General features: G+C 35.8%; 1 protein-coding gene across 1 annotated transcript in view; it reads left to right on the top strand.

The window, feature by feature from the left end:
* Window positions 1-16775, top strand: part of LOC149285175 (low-density lipoprotein receptor-related protein 1B-like) — a 366729-nt gene that overhangs the window by 347577 nt on the left and 2377 nt on the right. The window contains exons 76-89 of the mRNA XM_089495720.1: window positions 24-143; window positions 397-638; window positions 1387-1610; window positions 1735-1841; window positions 2357-2473; window positions 2844-3017; window positions 3598-3723; window positions 3953-4117; window positions 6856-7017; window positions 7517-7691; window positions 10307-10411; window positions 15039-15115; window positions 15743-15833; window positions 16539-16683. Coding sequence (XP_089351846.1) covers window positions 24-143; window positions 397-638; window positions 1387-1610; window positions 1735-1841; window positions 2357-2473; window positions 2844-3017; window positions 3598-3723; window positions 3953-4117; window positions 6856-7017; window positions 7517-7691; window positions 10307-10411; window positions 15039-15115; window positions 15743-15833; window positions 16539-16683 — 2030 coding nt within the window. The remainder of the gene's footprint in view (window positions 1-23; window positions 144-396; window positions 639-1386; window positions 1611-1734; window positions 1842-2356; window positions 2474-2843; window positions 3018-3597; window positions 3724-3952; window positions 4118-6855; window positions 7018-7516; window positions 7692-10306; window positions 10412-15038; window positions 15116-15742; window positions 15834-16538; window positions 16684-16775) is intronic.

The following is a 16775-nucleotide window of genomic DNA, read 5'->3' as shown; positions in this document are numbered from 1 at the left end:
GTATTATTTTTCTTCTTTTGCAGATATTAATGAGTGCTTAAAAATAGGTAGCTGTTCTCACCGCTGCACTAATTTAAAAGGGTCCTACAAATGTTCATGTGACAGAAATTTCTTGGAAAGGAATCACAGCTGCATCGCTAAAGGTGAGCGTTGGTTTTTAAGTGTTTGAACATTTAGAGATGTCTAACACCAGAGGCAAAAATGTACCTTACTAATGAGTGTGGAACATTCGCAAATGTATGCATATTCTAATAATGAGAACATGCTAAGATTCACCACGAAGCAACAAAGTTCGATTTTAGTACAAATGGCTAATTAATTTTACAGCACTGCTCAAATTTATAATGTTTTTTTTTTTAATAGAAACTACTAATAAATATTATTTTGCATTTTCAGATTCAGAAGATCAAGTGCTTTATGTGGCTAACGACACAGAGGTCCTCGCTTTTAGACACCCGTTCAGCTATAATGCAGGGCACCAGCAAATTTCTCGGATAGCCTTTAACTCAAGAATAACAGGAATGGATACATATCTACAAGGAAATATGATAATATGGAGTACTCAGTTTAATCCTGGGGGCATTTTTTACAACACTTTCCATGGAAGAGGAGGAAAAGAAACTAAAAGTGGTTTAATTGTGAGTCCAAACTAATAAAACTATGATAACACTTTAGTATGTGATGTACCGAAAAGCAAAAACATTTTTTTCTTCCTTACCCCTTCGCCACTATTTCTGTCAGTCTCGCTCGCTGTCTCCCCCATCCCTCCATGTTCCCTTCCTACTTCCCATGTATGCTAACCATGACCTGATGCCATACCTAGGGTATTTTTACATTTTTTTTTAAACTAGGCAACTTTAAATTATATTTAACGCGTCATCCCCCTGTGTCAATATACCCCCTCAGGTTTTCACTTTTTACCCCCACTATGCACAAAATCATGGTCTTTGGTCTTTGATTGAGGGCCGCCATTTTCTTTTTTTTACATCATTATTATCTACTCTACTGTGGGGGGTGCATAATCTTTGTGCATTTCAGGTGAGGACCTGCAGGAGCGCATTGAACTTGTATACTCTCAAAAAAGTCACATGCCCTCAAACAAATTGGAAATTAGTGACGCCAAAAGTGTTAGAACGCAATGGCATTCAACCTCAGACGAGTCTGGTAAATTAACTCTTAGCTCGTCTGACCTCTCTACTTCTTAGTTAATAGACCCAAAACGACTGCTTCTTGCACACAAAACACAAAATGATTGGTTACAATGGACTCAACATGAAAGTTTTACTTATCTCTGTTAGAACATAGAACAGTGACTTTTATTGAAGCTACTCTTTGTTTTAGGTTCTTACTCATTCACACATATTTAATGTTTATCTTTTATTTTAGTGTCCTGAGTTCAAAAGACCCCGTGATATTGCAGTCGACTGGGTTGCAGGAAACATCTACTGGACAGATCATTCCCGTATGCATTGGGTCAGTTATTATACTACCCACTGGACTAGCCTGAGATATTCTATTAACGTGGGACAAATCAATGGGCCTAACTGCACGCGCCTCTTAACCAACATAGCAGGGGAACCGTACGCTATTGCAGTCAATCCCAAAAAAGGGTATGATTCAACTCATTGTAGTGTGCGTTATTATTGAACAATCATTTTATAAAAATTGTGTTACTGAGTGGATTTTTTTTCCTGCGTACTTACATACTTGCATCTTTTATCATGTGTTCTTCAGAATGATGTATTGGACAGTCATCGGGGATCATTCTCATATTGAGGAGGCAGCTATGGATGGCTCTTTAAGAAGGATACTAGTGCAGAAGAACCTTCAAAGACCGACAGGTTTCTTCAAGATTTTTATTTTCTAACCACTACGTAGGAATGCATGATTTTAATCTTTCAGAAGATCTAGAAACACAGAATTTGATAGTAGATAAGAACCATTTGCCACATCTTCAATTGTCAAGTGGCTTCCTGCTGAAATTGTAGCCAATATCAACCAACAAAAAGTTACTTTTTGTACACACCTGATCAAGCCATGATGCTTTCTCTCAAAGGCTCAAATCCTACAGAAGGCAAACAGCTTGTGTTTTATTATTAAAAGCAAAGCTTCGCTGCATTTCAAACAGATTAAAGGAAAAAATCTTCAAGAACAGAGACAAATACAATTTGTTACTCAAGGACAGACACTGTGAGATTGTGTACAGACGTGATTTAAGATTGTAAATATAACCTTTTATGGCTTAGAATCAATCCTTTGTATCAAAGTGTGTTGTTCTCATATTAGCTCAGTATCAATAATTTGTTTTTTTCCCCCTTTTTGGAAAACATACAATTATTTATTTATTTATTTAAAGGTCTCGTTGTTGACCATTTCGGGCAGCGTTTATACTGGGCAGATTTTGAACTATCCATCATTGGAACAGTTAATCTCGATGGCTCCGGATTAGCTATTGTGGTTACTAGTAAACAAGGTAGGTACAGTATTACCCTATACTTGGTTCGTAAAAATGCTAACCCTAAAAACCTATTTATGACACAAAAGTAACTTTTATATTGACAATATCATTTGAAATTCTTGAGGTGGGGCTAGCCTTGCTTGAGAAGGGGGCTATCCTTGAATGGGATGGGGCTAACTTTTGCACATGGTTGGCAATAGCTCCAGGCTGCCATTAGAAAGATGAAAGTTAGTGGGAGGGGAGTGGATGTGGCTATATACCGCTCATTAGCACAGAGAAAAAGAGACCCAGGAAAGCACCTCTTCACTCGGAGACTCCAGGTCAAACCTGAAGAGTTCCCAGTTATGGTAAATATATGTTGTTGTCTTTTTTCATTTTGTCTTAGGTCTTCTGTACCCTCACAGAATTGATATATTTGAGGATTATATCTACGGAGCAGGGCTTAAAAATGGTGCATTTAGAATTCAGAAATTTGGGAATGGTGAAATGGAATATCTCAACTTAAATGTAGAAAAGACGAAAAGTGTACTAATATCACATCATTATAAACAACCAAACCGTGAGTATACATAAAGGATTCCACCATAGAAAAGTTTAATTATAACATCTGAAAAAAATGACTAATGAACACAAATATTAAGAATGTAAATAAAAATGTAATATAAAATACAATAGCAAATAGACATTTCCAAAGTATTATATATTTGCAAACCATTGTCTAAATTATCAGCGTAAACAGACAGATCGATAATGGATTATATAAGTAAAGACTGCAGATATAGAGTCTTTACTGCATTGTTTGACTTTTTAAAGATCTGTATGAATATATACAGTTTACAAAAGCCATCAACACCCGCATGGACACGTTCAAACTCTGCAGTAATATAACTCAAAAACATTAAGATACTTTTCTGGTTCTCTCTAGAACCCAGCAGGAGACATCTAAATGAAAACATTTTTACCGTAAGTGTCTCCAGCTGGATTCTATGAAGCTCCTGCCGGTATTTTAATGCTTATCAGCAAAATTCTTCTTCTTTTTAATCTGGATTTAATAATTCACATATTCTGGACTCAACAAAACACATAAAACATCGCTTACATCTGTTGTGCTAAAATGTTTTCTTTTTTTTCCCAAATAGTGCCCAACCCATGTCTGGATTCAAGGTGCGATTTTATCTGCTTGTTAAATCCCACTGGGACATCATGTGTTTGTCCAGAAGGAAAGATTCTTGTAAACGGCACTTGCGCCGATAATAGCTTTACAGGTTAGTACTATATGTTGTCAGCCGAGATAAAACCCAAGATTAAAACCGAGAAAACTGCTTTTTTATATAAATGCAACACTTTTTGAATTTTTTTTAATTATGTTATTTTATCAACTGGCCCTTAAAGCAATAATTTAAATATTTATAATATTGTAAATGGAATGCATCAGAATGAATTTGTTTCCATATAGAAAGCTGTCTCGTAACGTTTGATGTTGTCATATTGCAGATGACTCGTGTAAACTGAGCTGCGGAAATGGAGGAAGATGCATAGTAAACGAGAAAGGTGATCGCAGATGCCACTGCTGGCCAAATTACTCCGGAGAAAGATGTGAAATTAACCATTGCCATAATTACTGCCTTCATGGGGGAACCTGTACAGCATCTGTACTTGGTAATTTTTTTTTTACAATAGATAATGTTTTTAATAGATAATATTTATTCTTTAAACTAGACTTTTTTTTCCTTGTAAAATTCACGTATTTTTGGTTACATTTTTATTTCGTATTCAATAAGAGGTCAAAATATTAGCGAGTAAAATTAAAAGTAAAATTGATGCCTAAAAATGGAATCTAGCGCGTAATCTAACAGTCTGCGTGGGTTTGGTGGGTTCCAGATGCAGCGTAAGAGGGAATTACTTTGATAGTGTGCAAGAACAGGTGGCAGGGTGTATTTGTAATGCGGCACAACACACGGGAGACAAATTACGACACGCATATGAATCACGAAATAGACAGCTATATTACGGTCATGAATAATGCATCATATTGACAATTGGTTAATACTGCATGTTGTCGCCTATAGTGTCTACAAAAAAACCTTTTTTTTTTTCTACGAACACTTTTGTGTATTTACCTACTACCCTAATAGTTAAAATTAATGCAGCTTTAGCCATAATTTTTATTCTTAAGTCTAAGACACAAATGTCCAACACGGAATATAATGAATGTAACGTTTGCTTATGTATTAGCTAAAATCCTAAAATCTGGAAGACTTGATTCTTGGAGAGGAACTGGTGTGTGAATTTTTGGGGAAATCAGGATAGAACGGTTCATTATAAAGATAATATATAATATATGTTAAGTGAGGATTATTAGAGTGTGAACTAGAAATGTCCGTAATAATAAAATATGTAAAAATAAAAAAAAATTTAATAAAAAATGCATACATCAATAAGCACAATACGTTCTGTAGTACTCGGAATCTTTTAAAATACTTTAATAAAGAGGTTCAACCAATATTTTGTTTTACATTTCACGGTGTATGATATTGTAAGACAGAAAAGTTTGTTATATCCATTCAAATGTTAAATTGTTGAAGTAAGCTCACTAGCGATGTGTTCCTCTTTGGTTTACTTATAGCTTTTTGGCCTGATCCCTACGCGGCCGTTATGTAACTAGGGATTGGGAAAGCCTTAATTAAAATTTATACGGATATGACAGTCGGATTCGACTACATTAATTGAACCAGGAAAATGTCATCAGTTAATTAAAAGCACACATCTGTGAGCCGTAATTAAAACGTTAGATTTCGACTAGAAAGTTTTTGAGTGAGCCGTATTAAAGCGTTTCTGAGATGTATACTTTGTGTACAATGCATCATTTTATGCTTCAGGCACAGTGCGGAACACTATTGTTATTTTATGTAAAAATTCTGGCGGCGGCGCTATAATAGCGTATCAATTCAAAATGAAAAAGTTTCGATGTCACAAGTAATAAAGTGACTTCGGAGAGACATAAGGTTTCCCACACCGCATCTCAGTAATGAGCAAGTATCAGACTTCTTATGGTATGAAATTGCCTGTCATACATAGTTCTAGCAGAGCAATTGGTTTCTATTATATTTTTACAGTTAGTTGAATGGCTGGTGACCCAGATAACAAAAATATGCACAAAATGAAAATCAATCATCGGAATTTTAGACCGAGAACATTCTATTTTATTTTTTCCCCATCCATGAACATAACTGTTCAAAGGCCGCAGAGTATTAAGCTTCTCTAAGCCCCAAAGGAAAAAATTATTATTTTTCTAAATGTGACTGTTGGAAAAAACTGTTTAGACCCCATTTTTTAACAAATATTTTGAGGTATGTTTGAGGTCATTTTGCTCCAAGTTACTCCAAGTTACTGCATGTGATTTAGACAGATGTTTTGGAATTTAACTGCTCCCCCAGCTCCCTGTACAGGAAGCAGGAAGCCCACTTCCTGTACATGTTCCGTAGCCGAGCTCCCATTGAAATCCGTAGGAAGCAACAGCAGCCAATCGCACGCATGCTAGGAAGACATCAGCGTACAACAAATACAGTATGTCATTGGCTGCTGCGACTTCCATTGCTGGGCACGAACAGGAAGTGAACAAACGAATGCTTCCTGGGTTCAGTAGAGGCAGCTGAGGGAGGAGTTAAATGAGACAAACACTTTTCTAAGGCCTAAAGAACCTTAGTACAGCAAATATTTTTTTTTTACTTTATTAATAAGTGAAACAATGAATTTTGAAATATAAAGAAAAAACGAAAATATTTCTGAAAACCGCAAAGCACTGAAACACTAATTACATTAACATAATGCAAATCATATTTCGACAGAACCTTCATAATATTCACAAATCATTCCATATCATTATCATGAAAGTGATGTATTTATTAGGCCATACCAAAAAGATAGCTTTATGTGCCCAAAACAACTTCACCAATGAAATATTGTAATGTGTGCGCTAAATCTTAGGGAAAATAATGGAAAGTGCATCGTAAAACAGCATTGTAAAAGACATCAAAATAAACAAAATAAAGTTTTAAAATGTTTATTCATATGCATTATACATAATGAAAGTTTGTTACTTGCAAAAGCTTTTCACCTGGACATCTGTGTACAAATATGCCATATTTTAATATATATATATATATATATATATACTGTACGTGTATATATATATATGTGTGTGTATATATATATATATATATATATATATATTAAAATAAGCTAAATAGATAGATATAGAGATTGAAGAAAGATAGATAAATGGGAAAAATGTGCTAAAATCACTGTAAATTATTGATAATAATGGAAGTTCTCTTAATCCTAACCCTTCTCCCCACAACGTTTTTTACAATACTAACATAGTCATTCTATAACAGGTAAACCGACATGTAGCTGTACGGTGGGATATTCCGGACCCAACTGCGGACGTAAAGTTTGCGACACGATTTGTGAGAACGGCGGCACGTGCAGCGTATCTGCTGGCAATCAACCTTCCTGCCGATGCCTTCCTGACTACACAGGGGACAGATGTCAATACCGTAAGTAGCCATATTGATAAGAACCTAGATTCTTGTATATTAGATTATTGCTTGTTAATTATTTTTATTTCTGGAAGAAGATGTGGGCAATTATGAATCTTCACCAAAGATTGAAGGCTTAGCTGGTGGTCTTCAAAATATCGCAGAACGCTGTAATTGAAGTGGGTTGATGCAGGCCCGGACTGGCCAACTGGCAGACTGGACAAAAAGCCAATAGCGCCACACACTTATCGGATCTGCCGACCGGGTGCTGCAGTGTTTTCATGCTCATGTAGCGTGTGGCCAGACATATTCAGCAAAAAGTAGCATGTGGCCGCGTATATCGAGCTCTTCATCGCCAGTCCGGACCTGGGTTTATGTATGCATTGACGTGACTAACCCTATTAGTTTAGAGTCAGGGACATTCTTATAGATTTTATCAGTATCCTCAAGTATACACAGATGTGTCCCATGTCAAATAACTGTGTCGTAAGTTGTATTTCTCTTCTTGGTCATCTAGATGTGTGTCACCACTACTGCGTACACTCAGAGTCCTGCTCCATATCCAACGATGGAAATGTTGAGTGCGTCTGTCCTATGAGATATGAAGGGTCAAAATGTGAAGTTGACAAATGCCTAAGATGTCGAGGAGGCCAATGTATCATCAACAAGAACAGTTATGATATTGCGTGCAAGTAAGTTTCCATTAATGCGCTAGCTGACAGAACATTGGGTCAATTCCATTTTACCAGCCATTAGTGATCCTGTTTCCACAATTGATGGATTCCAAAAAACATATATATATATATATATATATATATATATATATATATATATATATATATATATATATATATATATAAAGAGAGAAATAAATATTATATTGCTGTAGAAACTAATATTCTTTGGAACCATTCTTCTGATCCTGCACAATGTATGTTTCCAAAACCCAGAGAGACAGACGGCCCCATTTCATGCTTTTTAGAATGATTTTAATTGTTTTTGCTACAACATGTTTTGACAAGATGAAATCAGAGGCTTTCCTGTATAAAATGTTTGCTTGTTTCATTTTATTGTGTTTTCCTTTTGATTTTATTGGTGTGTGTTAATGTGTAGGTGTATGTAATACGTTAAATGGATCAATCTTAAAGAATATTAGTCTGCGAAAAGCGTCTGTATTATTTCCAAACTGTTAATTGCTAATATCTGTATAGCTGAATGTCTATTACTAGATTCTGCCCAAAACTTTATTTCTACATGACTGGAGGAGGGCCTACCTGGCAGCCCCCCTTTTTCCCCTCCTCCCATAACCACAATAAAGACATACACCAAATGTAATTTTAACAAATTGACTTTATTTATTTAACAATGTCAATAAAAGTCAGATATGGATTAATATGTCCACGGTGCAATCCAACTTGCATCTCCGCACCGTGACACTAACACAATTAACGTGTCAAGGGTTAAGTACCATTAACCCTTTGTAAACTTTACACCAATGTGTTGGGCGCTTAACGAACGCCCCTTTTAACAATTAACTAAACACCATCAAACTGAAACAGTAACCAGTGAAACCGTCAATGAATAAACACCATCTGGCATAGGCGTGTAAACCATATACCCGCTGTGACTGACGGCGTCCCTTGCCCGTCAGCCCGTGGCACCAATAGGAATCGCAAGGGCCCTTAGCCCAAGGAGTGTCTTGCACTTAAGCCCGAAGGCTTGTGCACCACGAGCCAACCACCCCTAAAGGTGAGTAGCTCTAGCACCATGCCAGCATAAAACCTACACCATAGAAACAAACACACAAAAAAAAAGGGGAGGGTGGGAGGGAATATTTTCAGGCAAAAGGCAGTAAGGAATAATGCCCTACCCTGTAGGGAGCCAAATTTATAGCCCATATGATGGGGGGGGGTGTCACCAGGGGGCTGCTGACCAACCCCGAGTGACCCCCTAATCTGCAGATTTACATATAGCTGGGCAATTAGTAACTTTATACAGTTCAAAAGGTGAAAGTGGAGGAGGAGAGGAAGGGCAGCCCAGGCCCCCCCAGTCATGGGCCCCTGCGTCCATTTCTCTCCCTCCAGGGCTGTGCTTTACAAAGGGCCAACCCCAGTAAGCTTTTAGACGTATACAACAAAATATGAGACAACCTCACCCAAGAACGCATCATGTTTTAATAGCTAGCCCTGCAGTCAGTCTTTGGTCAAAAGGATCTTAAATTATAGCTTTTAACCCATACCTATCCAAATAGTCCATTACACAAGGTCAATTCTTTGAATTCAAATGCACCATAAGTAAAATAAAAATATGTTCAGGGTTGTTCCTGTATTGTAAAAATGAATATGTATCAGGGGCCGGACTGGCGATGGCGAGGCGGCTCTGGCACTTTAAGGCCAGCTGCTGCTGGATGATGTGAATGCGCCTGATGGCTGGATATGCCCGGCCACACACTACGGTTTTATACACATGAAGCGTGTTGCCGGGCATATCAAGCCGCTGGCCGCACACCTGCCATTGGAGCAGATCGGATGAGCGTGTGGCGCCGTCGGCTAGTAGCCCATTGGTCATTTGCATAGGGCTACTCTGGGTCTGTATGCTATAAATAGGAATATTGAGACATATAGCTCCCTTAATCGCTAAACAACTGAGAGAGGAAAACAAAATCAACTAATTACTTACATTGCTCACTTTTTTAACTCATATTTCAGATCTCTTTTTTTTTTTTTTTTTAGAATTTCTAGCATCTACAGATTTCATAGAGGGTTTTTTACTCTTGCAGACTCCCCCAGTACGCTTAATATTTGTTATTCACGGCCCCAAAAAAAAACGGTATGTTCCCGGTGACATTTTGATAGAAACAACAGATTTACTTTTGGGTGATATGGTAGAAAAGTGGAAGAACGGATAGATGACATCTTCAAATTAATTTTTTCTGGCGCGTGTTGGCAGTAGGGGTTGCCATTCCGTGCTTACAAAGCAGAGAGTTTCGGTTCCTCTCTCTCTCTCTCTCGAGAATCTACAGTAGATATTTGTACTGCGTAAGTAAATTTTAGCGCTGCCTTGTTTATCTGAACTAACAGTTTGCAAATATAATAGCCTAAGAGGAAAAATACATATACATTCTTGTCATCATGCTGTTTAAAAAATTATTGCCCGAGGCCGACCTGTCATACAGACAATGCTTTCAGCCTGCTGTTTCTTTATGTGTGATCAGATTAAAATATTTACTTGGGGACGCTTAGATCAGCTTTCAGATCTACGGGATTTGACAATAATTACATCTTTTTTTTTTTCCCCCTCATCTCAGCTGTACTAACGGAAAAATCGCCTCTAGCTGTCAGTTGTGTGACGGCTACTGTTATAATGGGGGCACGTGTCAGCTGGACCCCGAGACCAATATACCTGCCTGCGTGTGAGTATAATTTGTGACATCTTTTGATAGTCCTGCCTGATAAAAAAAACCAAAACGAATTACAATTTTAGGAGCGTTTCATGAATTATTCTGTTTGTTCTAATATTATTACGATAGCATTAATAGCATTCGAAACTCATTATTATAAAATAGTAGAGTAAATCGTTTTAATTCTCAGGCTTAACACATAAAGAATTACGTAATCGTATCTTGTGCTTTTGTTGAAGCGATTCTACAATGTAAAATACTATTTTTTAAAACATTACATTTTTGCAACTTTTTACAAACATAATAATAATCTTTGGGAAAAAAAGCTAAAATATTAGATTAGCAATAACGTATTAATACCTTATTGAAAGGAATAAAGTACACATTAAAGGCACTTTAATACACTTTAATGCTACATGATTCCTTTGTATTTTCATGATGTCCCCATTGCAAATGCACAGAGGGGTTCAGTAGAACCCCCCAACATGTATTTGCCCCTTTCCCCATCGCCATCTTTTTTTCCATGCCGGGAATGTAATTGATTTCATTTCCAATGGTAGCCCTTTCCTGCCGCTGATTGTGGCAATCAGTGGCAAGAATCATCAGGCTACTGAGGAGCATGGCAGCTGCAGGGTTGCAGATTCTACCTCAATTAAGCTATTTTATTTTTTTACATTTATGAAGAATGCATATTAAATTACTCACAGAGGGTTAAGGTTACTCACAGAGTACTTAAATATACATTCCCTCATACTGTCCCTTTAAAACGATTGGAAAACAAAAAATAAAAATAAGAAATCCTGTGGTTATTAGGCCTTTAGAACATGAGATAGCAGCGATGATTAGAAGACAGAAGCTGAACTCTTTATCCTTTGCAAAGAAACAATATTTTTGAACAAGGAAAGAAAAGATGCTGTGTGAGCATTGCATTTTTAAGGCGTATAGAAGAATACGTTTGAAGGAAGCTAAAAAGAAAGGAAGCCAAGAGGTTAATTGCCTTTTTTCCCCCATTTAGTCATGACTCATAGTAAGGGGCCACAAGGTGAAAATATGTTAACCTACTTACAAAAGGTTCATATCCCATTAAATTTATAACAGATCGACCACTGGCCTCTTATTTATTCTTCTCAAGATAGACCAAAAACAGAATCTCAAAAAAAAATATTAGTTGTGTACAGAAAGTTTGAGCAAAGACATCTCAAAGTTGTTGACCATCGACTTTCGACTGTTAATTCAATTTTATATTTACCAAGGAGAAAAATGTCACTCTTTGTCCAAAGACAAAAAAAATACTTTCTTCTACTTAGTTTTATTTGCTTTTTCAATATAAAAATGTATACATTGTACTAGAAAATAAAAAACAATAAATTAAGAGACAAGGTAAAGGTCACTTACGAGAAAGAACTGTTTTAAAAACATTGGTCCATCCATTTCATGACCAGGTGATCTGTTATATCGATACATGGAGTGACCTGATTTCTCAAGGACCTTTTTCTCTTTGATCAATGCTTTTACTCTACTTAGAAAGTGGTAGATAAGTAGAAGTTTAATAAATTGAGGGGATTTAAACATGCATGGGATCGGCATATGGCTCCTGAACCCAAGATGAGACTGACGGCATAGTAAGGTTTGAGTCTTAACGGCAGGAGAAAAGGACAAACTAGACGGGGGCCGAATGGTTCTTATCTGCTATTAAATCCCCCAATGAAGATTAAAGTCAGCTAGTTAAGTGCACGCCTGGCTTTTTTCTTTTTTGCGGAATTTAATGGGCGCATCATTCACTCTGTTAGTCTTCCCTCGCCTCTCTATGATGACCTTTTTTTACGTGGTCTCTTCCCTGTGTTTTAGCTCAGATCTCACTAATGTTTAGAGTCGATACAACTTAACATCTCAGTTGTTAGAATGTTACCGTCAGGGAGGGAATAGCGACAACCGTTAAGAACATTAAAGTGAAATCAGATCTGTATTCTTGCTATAGTTATCAAATTGGTTTTATCTGCCATCAAATTCTATGCATCTTTTTATGTACAAAGCCTACTTTATGCACACGTCTCTAAAAAGTTCAGGTCACTGATTTTAATAAAACATCTTAAATGCTTTAAACAATCAATAAGCACAAATCTGAGAAATAGTTTCGCTCTCCACTGTCTACGTTCAATTGAAAAGCCCGGAAAAAAAATGGCAGAAAATTCATGTTATTTTACTAAATTCTACAGATGCTCTGTGGGCTTTAAAAGTCAGCGCTGCGACCAGAAAGTGAACCCTTGCGATTACTACTGTCAGAATGAGGGAATTTGCACAATAACTGCGTTAAATGAACCGAAATGCAAGTAGGTTTAACCTTCCACTTAACAATCACGCTGTCTCACGCCATCATCGCCCATTCCATTTTAATTTAAAATCATGTGCTACCACGCTCCTCGTGTTTTTTATGTTCTTCAATCTTTTGTTTGCGTGATATGTTGATCTTCCACTCTTCCAAAACTAGGTTTCTAAAAAAAAAACTACATAGTTTTCTGGTCTTATATATAATTGAAATTGTACAGAGTGTTGTATCTATAAGCGTATATATATATATATATATATATATATATATAGCTGCGAGTTTTCACTAATATACAGCATCAAGTAGAAGAAAGTAAACCAGATCATCTGGTGATATAGCTGGACGTGTAAAAGGTTTTATACACTTTATACAAACTCAGTGCATTGTGGGTGAAGTAGGTCAGAATTTTCTCCCAGTACATTCCAATTACTTCCAATGGGCCATTAGGATACCGTCAACACATTTTGCAGCTATTACCTGAAAGTCTGTGATGAGTTAATGGGCTCTCTATGGTTTTACAGTGTTTTGGCCAAATTGGATGAAGACCAAATTAGGATAAAGGTTTGCAGTCAAAATACACACACATAGATGGTATATATATATATATATATATATATATATACACACAGAGTATATGACTTAATGTCCTACTTGGACACTGGGCTGGTGCTCAACCTCCTGCATTCCATGATGCCAACTCATGTTGGCTTCCCATTTTATAGTTATTTTATAGTTTTTGTAGGGCTCGGATGTCTCCCGGGACCTGGAGTATATATTAATATGCCCTAAACAATTTTAAAAAAAATCATAGCAAAGTACATTGTATCATTCATTCATGCTGCTGAAAAACAAAGCATTCAATCCCGGAGAACAAATGCATACGTAATGTACATGGAATAGGCAGCGCATAGACAGATAGAAAAAGCGATGTGGGAAAAATAATAAAATAAAATAATATTAATAATAATAAAATAATGTTAACACAAAACATACAACTTTCTAACATACAACTTCTACCATTATAAGATGTATCAATCCCATATGACTTATTTTTCCATATATAGGATGTGTATTGTTATTACTAATGATGTTCCCCTTCCATATGTTATTAATACATCATAACCAACATCTCAAAAAATTACATCTGTATGTCACCTTTGACTTCTACACATAACCTTGTTTTATAGATGATAGATACATAGAGGGCCCCTTATTCTTTTGAAGTTTGACAATTGAACTTCCATCACAATTCCGGATTCTACATTTCATTCAGAGATGTCGTAGCAGCATAGAGCGTTCCTAAATGTGGGGTCTCAGGAAGAAAAGTTGCCCTAGAGCAGCAATAGATAGATAGATACATAGATCGATGATAGATAGATAATAGATAGATAGATGATAGATAGATAATAGATAGATAGATAGATAGATAGATAGATAGATAGATAGATGTTGAGAGAAGGAAATACACATTGTGACTATGCATCTGATGGCTTCACACACAAGTGTTACTTTGTTACATGAGTGAAGAACACAAATATAAACATGTTGATATGGTATGCACTAAACACAGGGAAAGCCCTGCAAGAGTCATGTTGGGGGAAGCAACCTTTTTAGCCACGTGTTATGTTAATTTCCAATTTATGATCATTGCTGCAACATCACATGCCTGCTCCACAGCTCACCGACAACACCATTATAACTTAATGATCTTATCCTTTTTTCACATTTTTGAGAGAAAGAAATAAAAAGTTATCTGTCATTATTTGCACAGAGAATATTATTGTATATTATTAATATATGGCTTTGTTCACACGGATGATAGCTGCTTTTGCAACAGATATTTAGTAAGATTCTGCTTAGGTATATTATTAGTAAATAACAATCATCGAAAGACTGACATATTGTCATTTACGTGGTGTTTTGAGTCTTGTTTTACATTATTTTGTTTGTCTTTTTTTTTGTTTCTGGTTTCTGAAATTGTTGAATTTTGTAACCACTATTCTAGTGGGCGCCCTGGTCTCAAGCGAGCAGTTAATCAACGGCTCTTCAAAATGTCTTCTTAGAGCAATTGGTAGAAAGTCTTCTATGGCATCCGTCTACTTTCTGATATCTGCTGTGAGATAAATTGCGGGCAGTTTTGTAAGCACTTACTTAAATACAAAAATAAAAACATCAGCTTTGTGAACAAAGCCTTAAATGTGAAAAATACAACTTGGGGTTGTAAATAGGGTTTTTTCTTTTTTTTTTTTCAGTAGGTTAGTTTGTTAACAGCTGGTATCCATTAATTTCATCATATAATTGGTCCTTTTTTAGATGTTCAGCCAACTGGTCAGGAAAGCAATGCGAGAGGCCAGCTCCCAAGAGCAGCAAGTCTGACAACGCTAGCACGAGTAAGTATTTCAGATGAGCATACGCAATCGCTTGAAACATATCATTGAACTCAAGCCTTGATCTTAACAAGCACTGATTTAATAGTAATCGTTATAGAAAATACCTGCCGTAAAGATGCTGCTTCTAGTAGATTATATCGGTTTATATCATTCCGTTCATATGTCAGATTTCTTTTGAAAAATGGATGTGGAATTTTAAGCATGAAATATCTGCAGTTTAATTAAATGCTTAATAATTTATTTTCTATACTGTATGTCTCTTTTGATACCTAATGGAACCTTTATTAATCAACCAGGAAAGCAGCTTTGACAAGGGGTCAATAAAAAATAATTATATGTTCTTAAACTACACAAGTCAGGAAAACATTTTTCTCTTATTTTTGAAATCAACTGCAAAGGTTTATCTAAACCTGCACATTATATTTTTCACAATGGTAATTTTACATTTTTCTAATGTAATACTTTGTTCTATAACATTACAGTATATATATATATATTTATTATTTTATTTTTTTTATTTTCCAGAATATTAGTGAAAATACAAATCATATTTTACATACATTTTACAAATAAATAATAAAAAAAGAAAAACCTAAAGTAATCATTATTGTTTTCTTTTTCTTATAGGGAGTATTGCAATTATTGTTCCATTAGTTTTATTGGTGACCCTGATCACTACATTAGTAATTGGGCTCCTGCTATGTAAAAGGAGAAGACGGTAAGTTACAATACAATATAATTACGATGATTGAGATGGGTTTTTTAGGACGGCTTTCTTCCTGCACTACATACATAGTACAGCAATTATTCCAAAATAAAATCTGTTTTAAAATAATATATTGGTTTTTATTTTATTTAGCAAAATAAGATTTTAAGATGTTTTCACAAAATCAAATAATATTGCAAAGCTGGCAATCGAACAATTAATCTTTGCCGTAGCTCATTATTTTTATATATCTCCCTTCAGTATGTTCATTGACTTTCTTTCAATTGTCTAGTATTCCTATACTAGAGCGGATTTGATAAACTTTGGTTCGCATTGCTTTACTTAACAGTTCTTCCTAAGTCTCACCCTCTTGGCCAAAACATTGAAAGACTATGTAGCCCTAAAAGATTAAATAGGCATCGGAAAGCATTAGGTATTAGGTCTTGGTGAAGGATGGCGTCGCATCACATCTCTTGATAGTACATTTTATAAATGATGTGCCCTTGAATGGAAAAATAATTCCATATTTGTCTTTTTGAATTGTACAGTATGACAAAACTACTAAGATTTTGGGTGATTTAGCTGCCTTTAATAACATAACACCAGCCATATGAAAGGAAATCTATTTTATGTATTTATATTATTTTACAAAAACTGTAAAACCTATACAAGCACATTTGAAAATGTAAGTAACTAACATGCTTGAAAATCGTTTAGGACAAAAACAATACGAAGGCAACCCATAATAAATGGAGGCATGAATGTAGAAATCGGAAACCCATCTTATAACATGTATGAGGTGGACCACGACCACAATGATGGAACACTCTTAGACCCAAACTTCATCATTGAGTTGGATAAGGTAACTTTACGTTTGATACATATTGCAGTGTTCTATGTTTAAGGTAGATTGAAACATGGAAATGAAGGCCATGTAATAATTCTTTTTACCCA

This window comes from Sceloporus occidentalis, unplaced genomic scaffold (genome assembly GCF_023333645.1).
Source record: "Sceloporus occidentalis isolate IW3139 unplaced genomic scaffold, rSceOcc1.0.p SCAF_83, whole genome shotgun sequence".
Classification (NCBI taxonomy): domain Eukaryota; kingdom Metazoa; phylum Chordata; class Lepidosauria; order Squamata; family Phrynosomatidae; genus Sceloporus; species Sceloporus occidentalis.
Note: the sequence above shows the minus strand (reverse complement) of the source record. Positions and strands in the feature narration are given on the sequence as shown.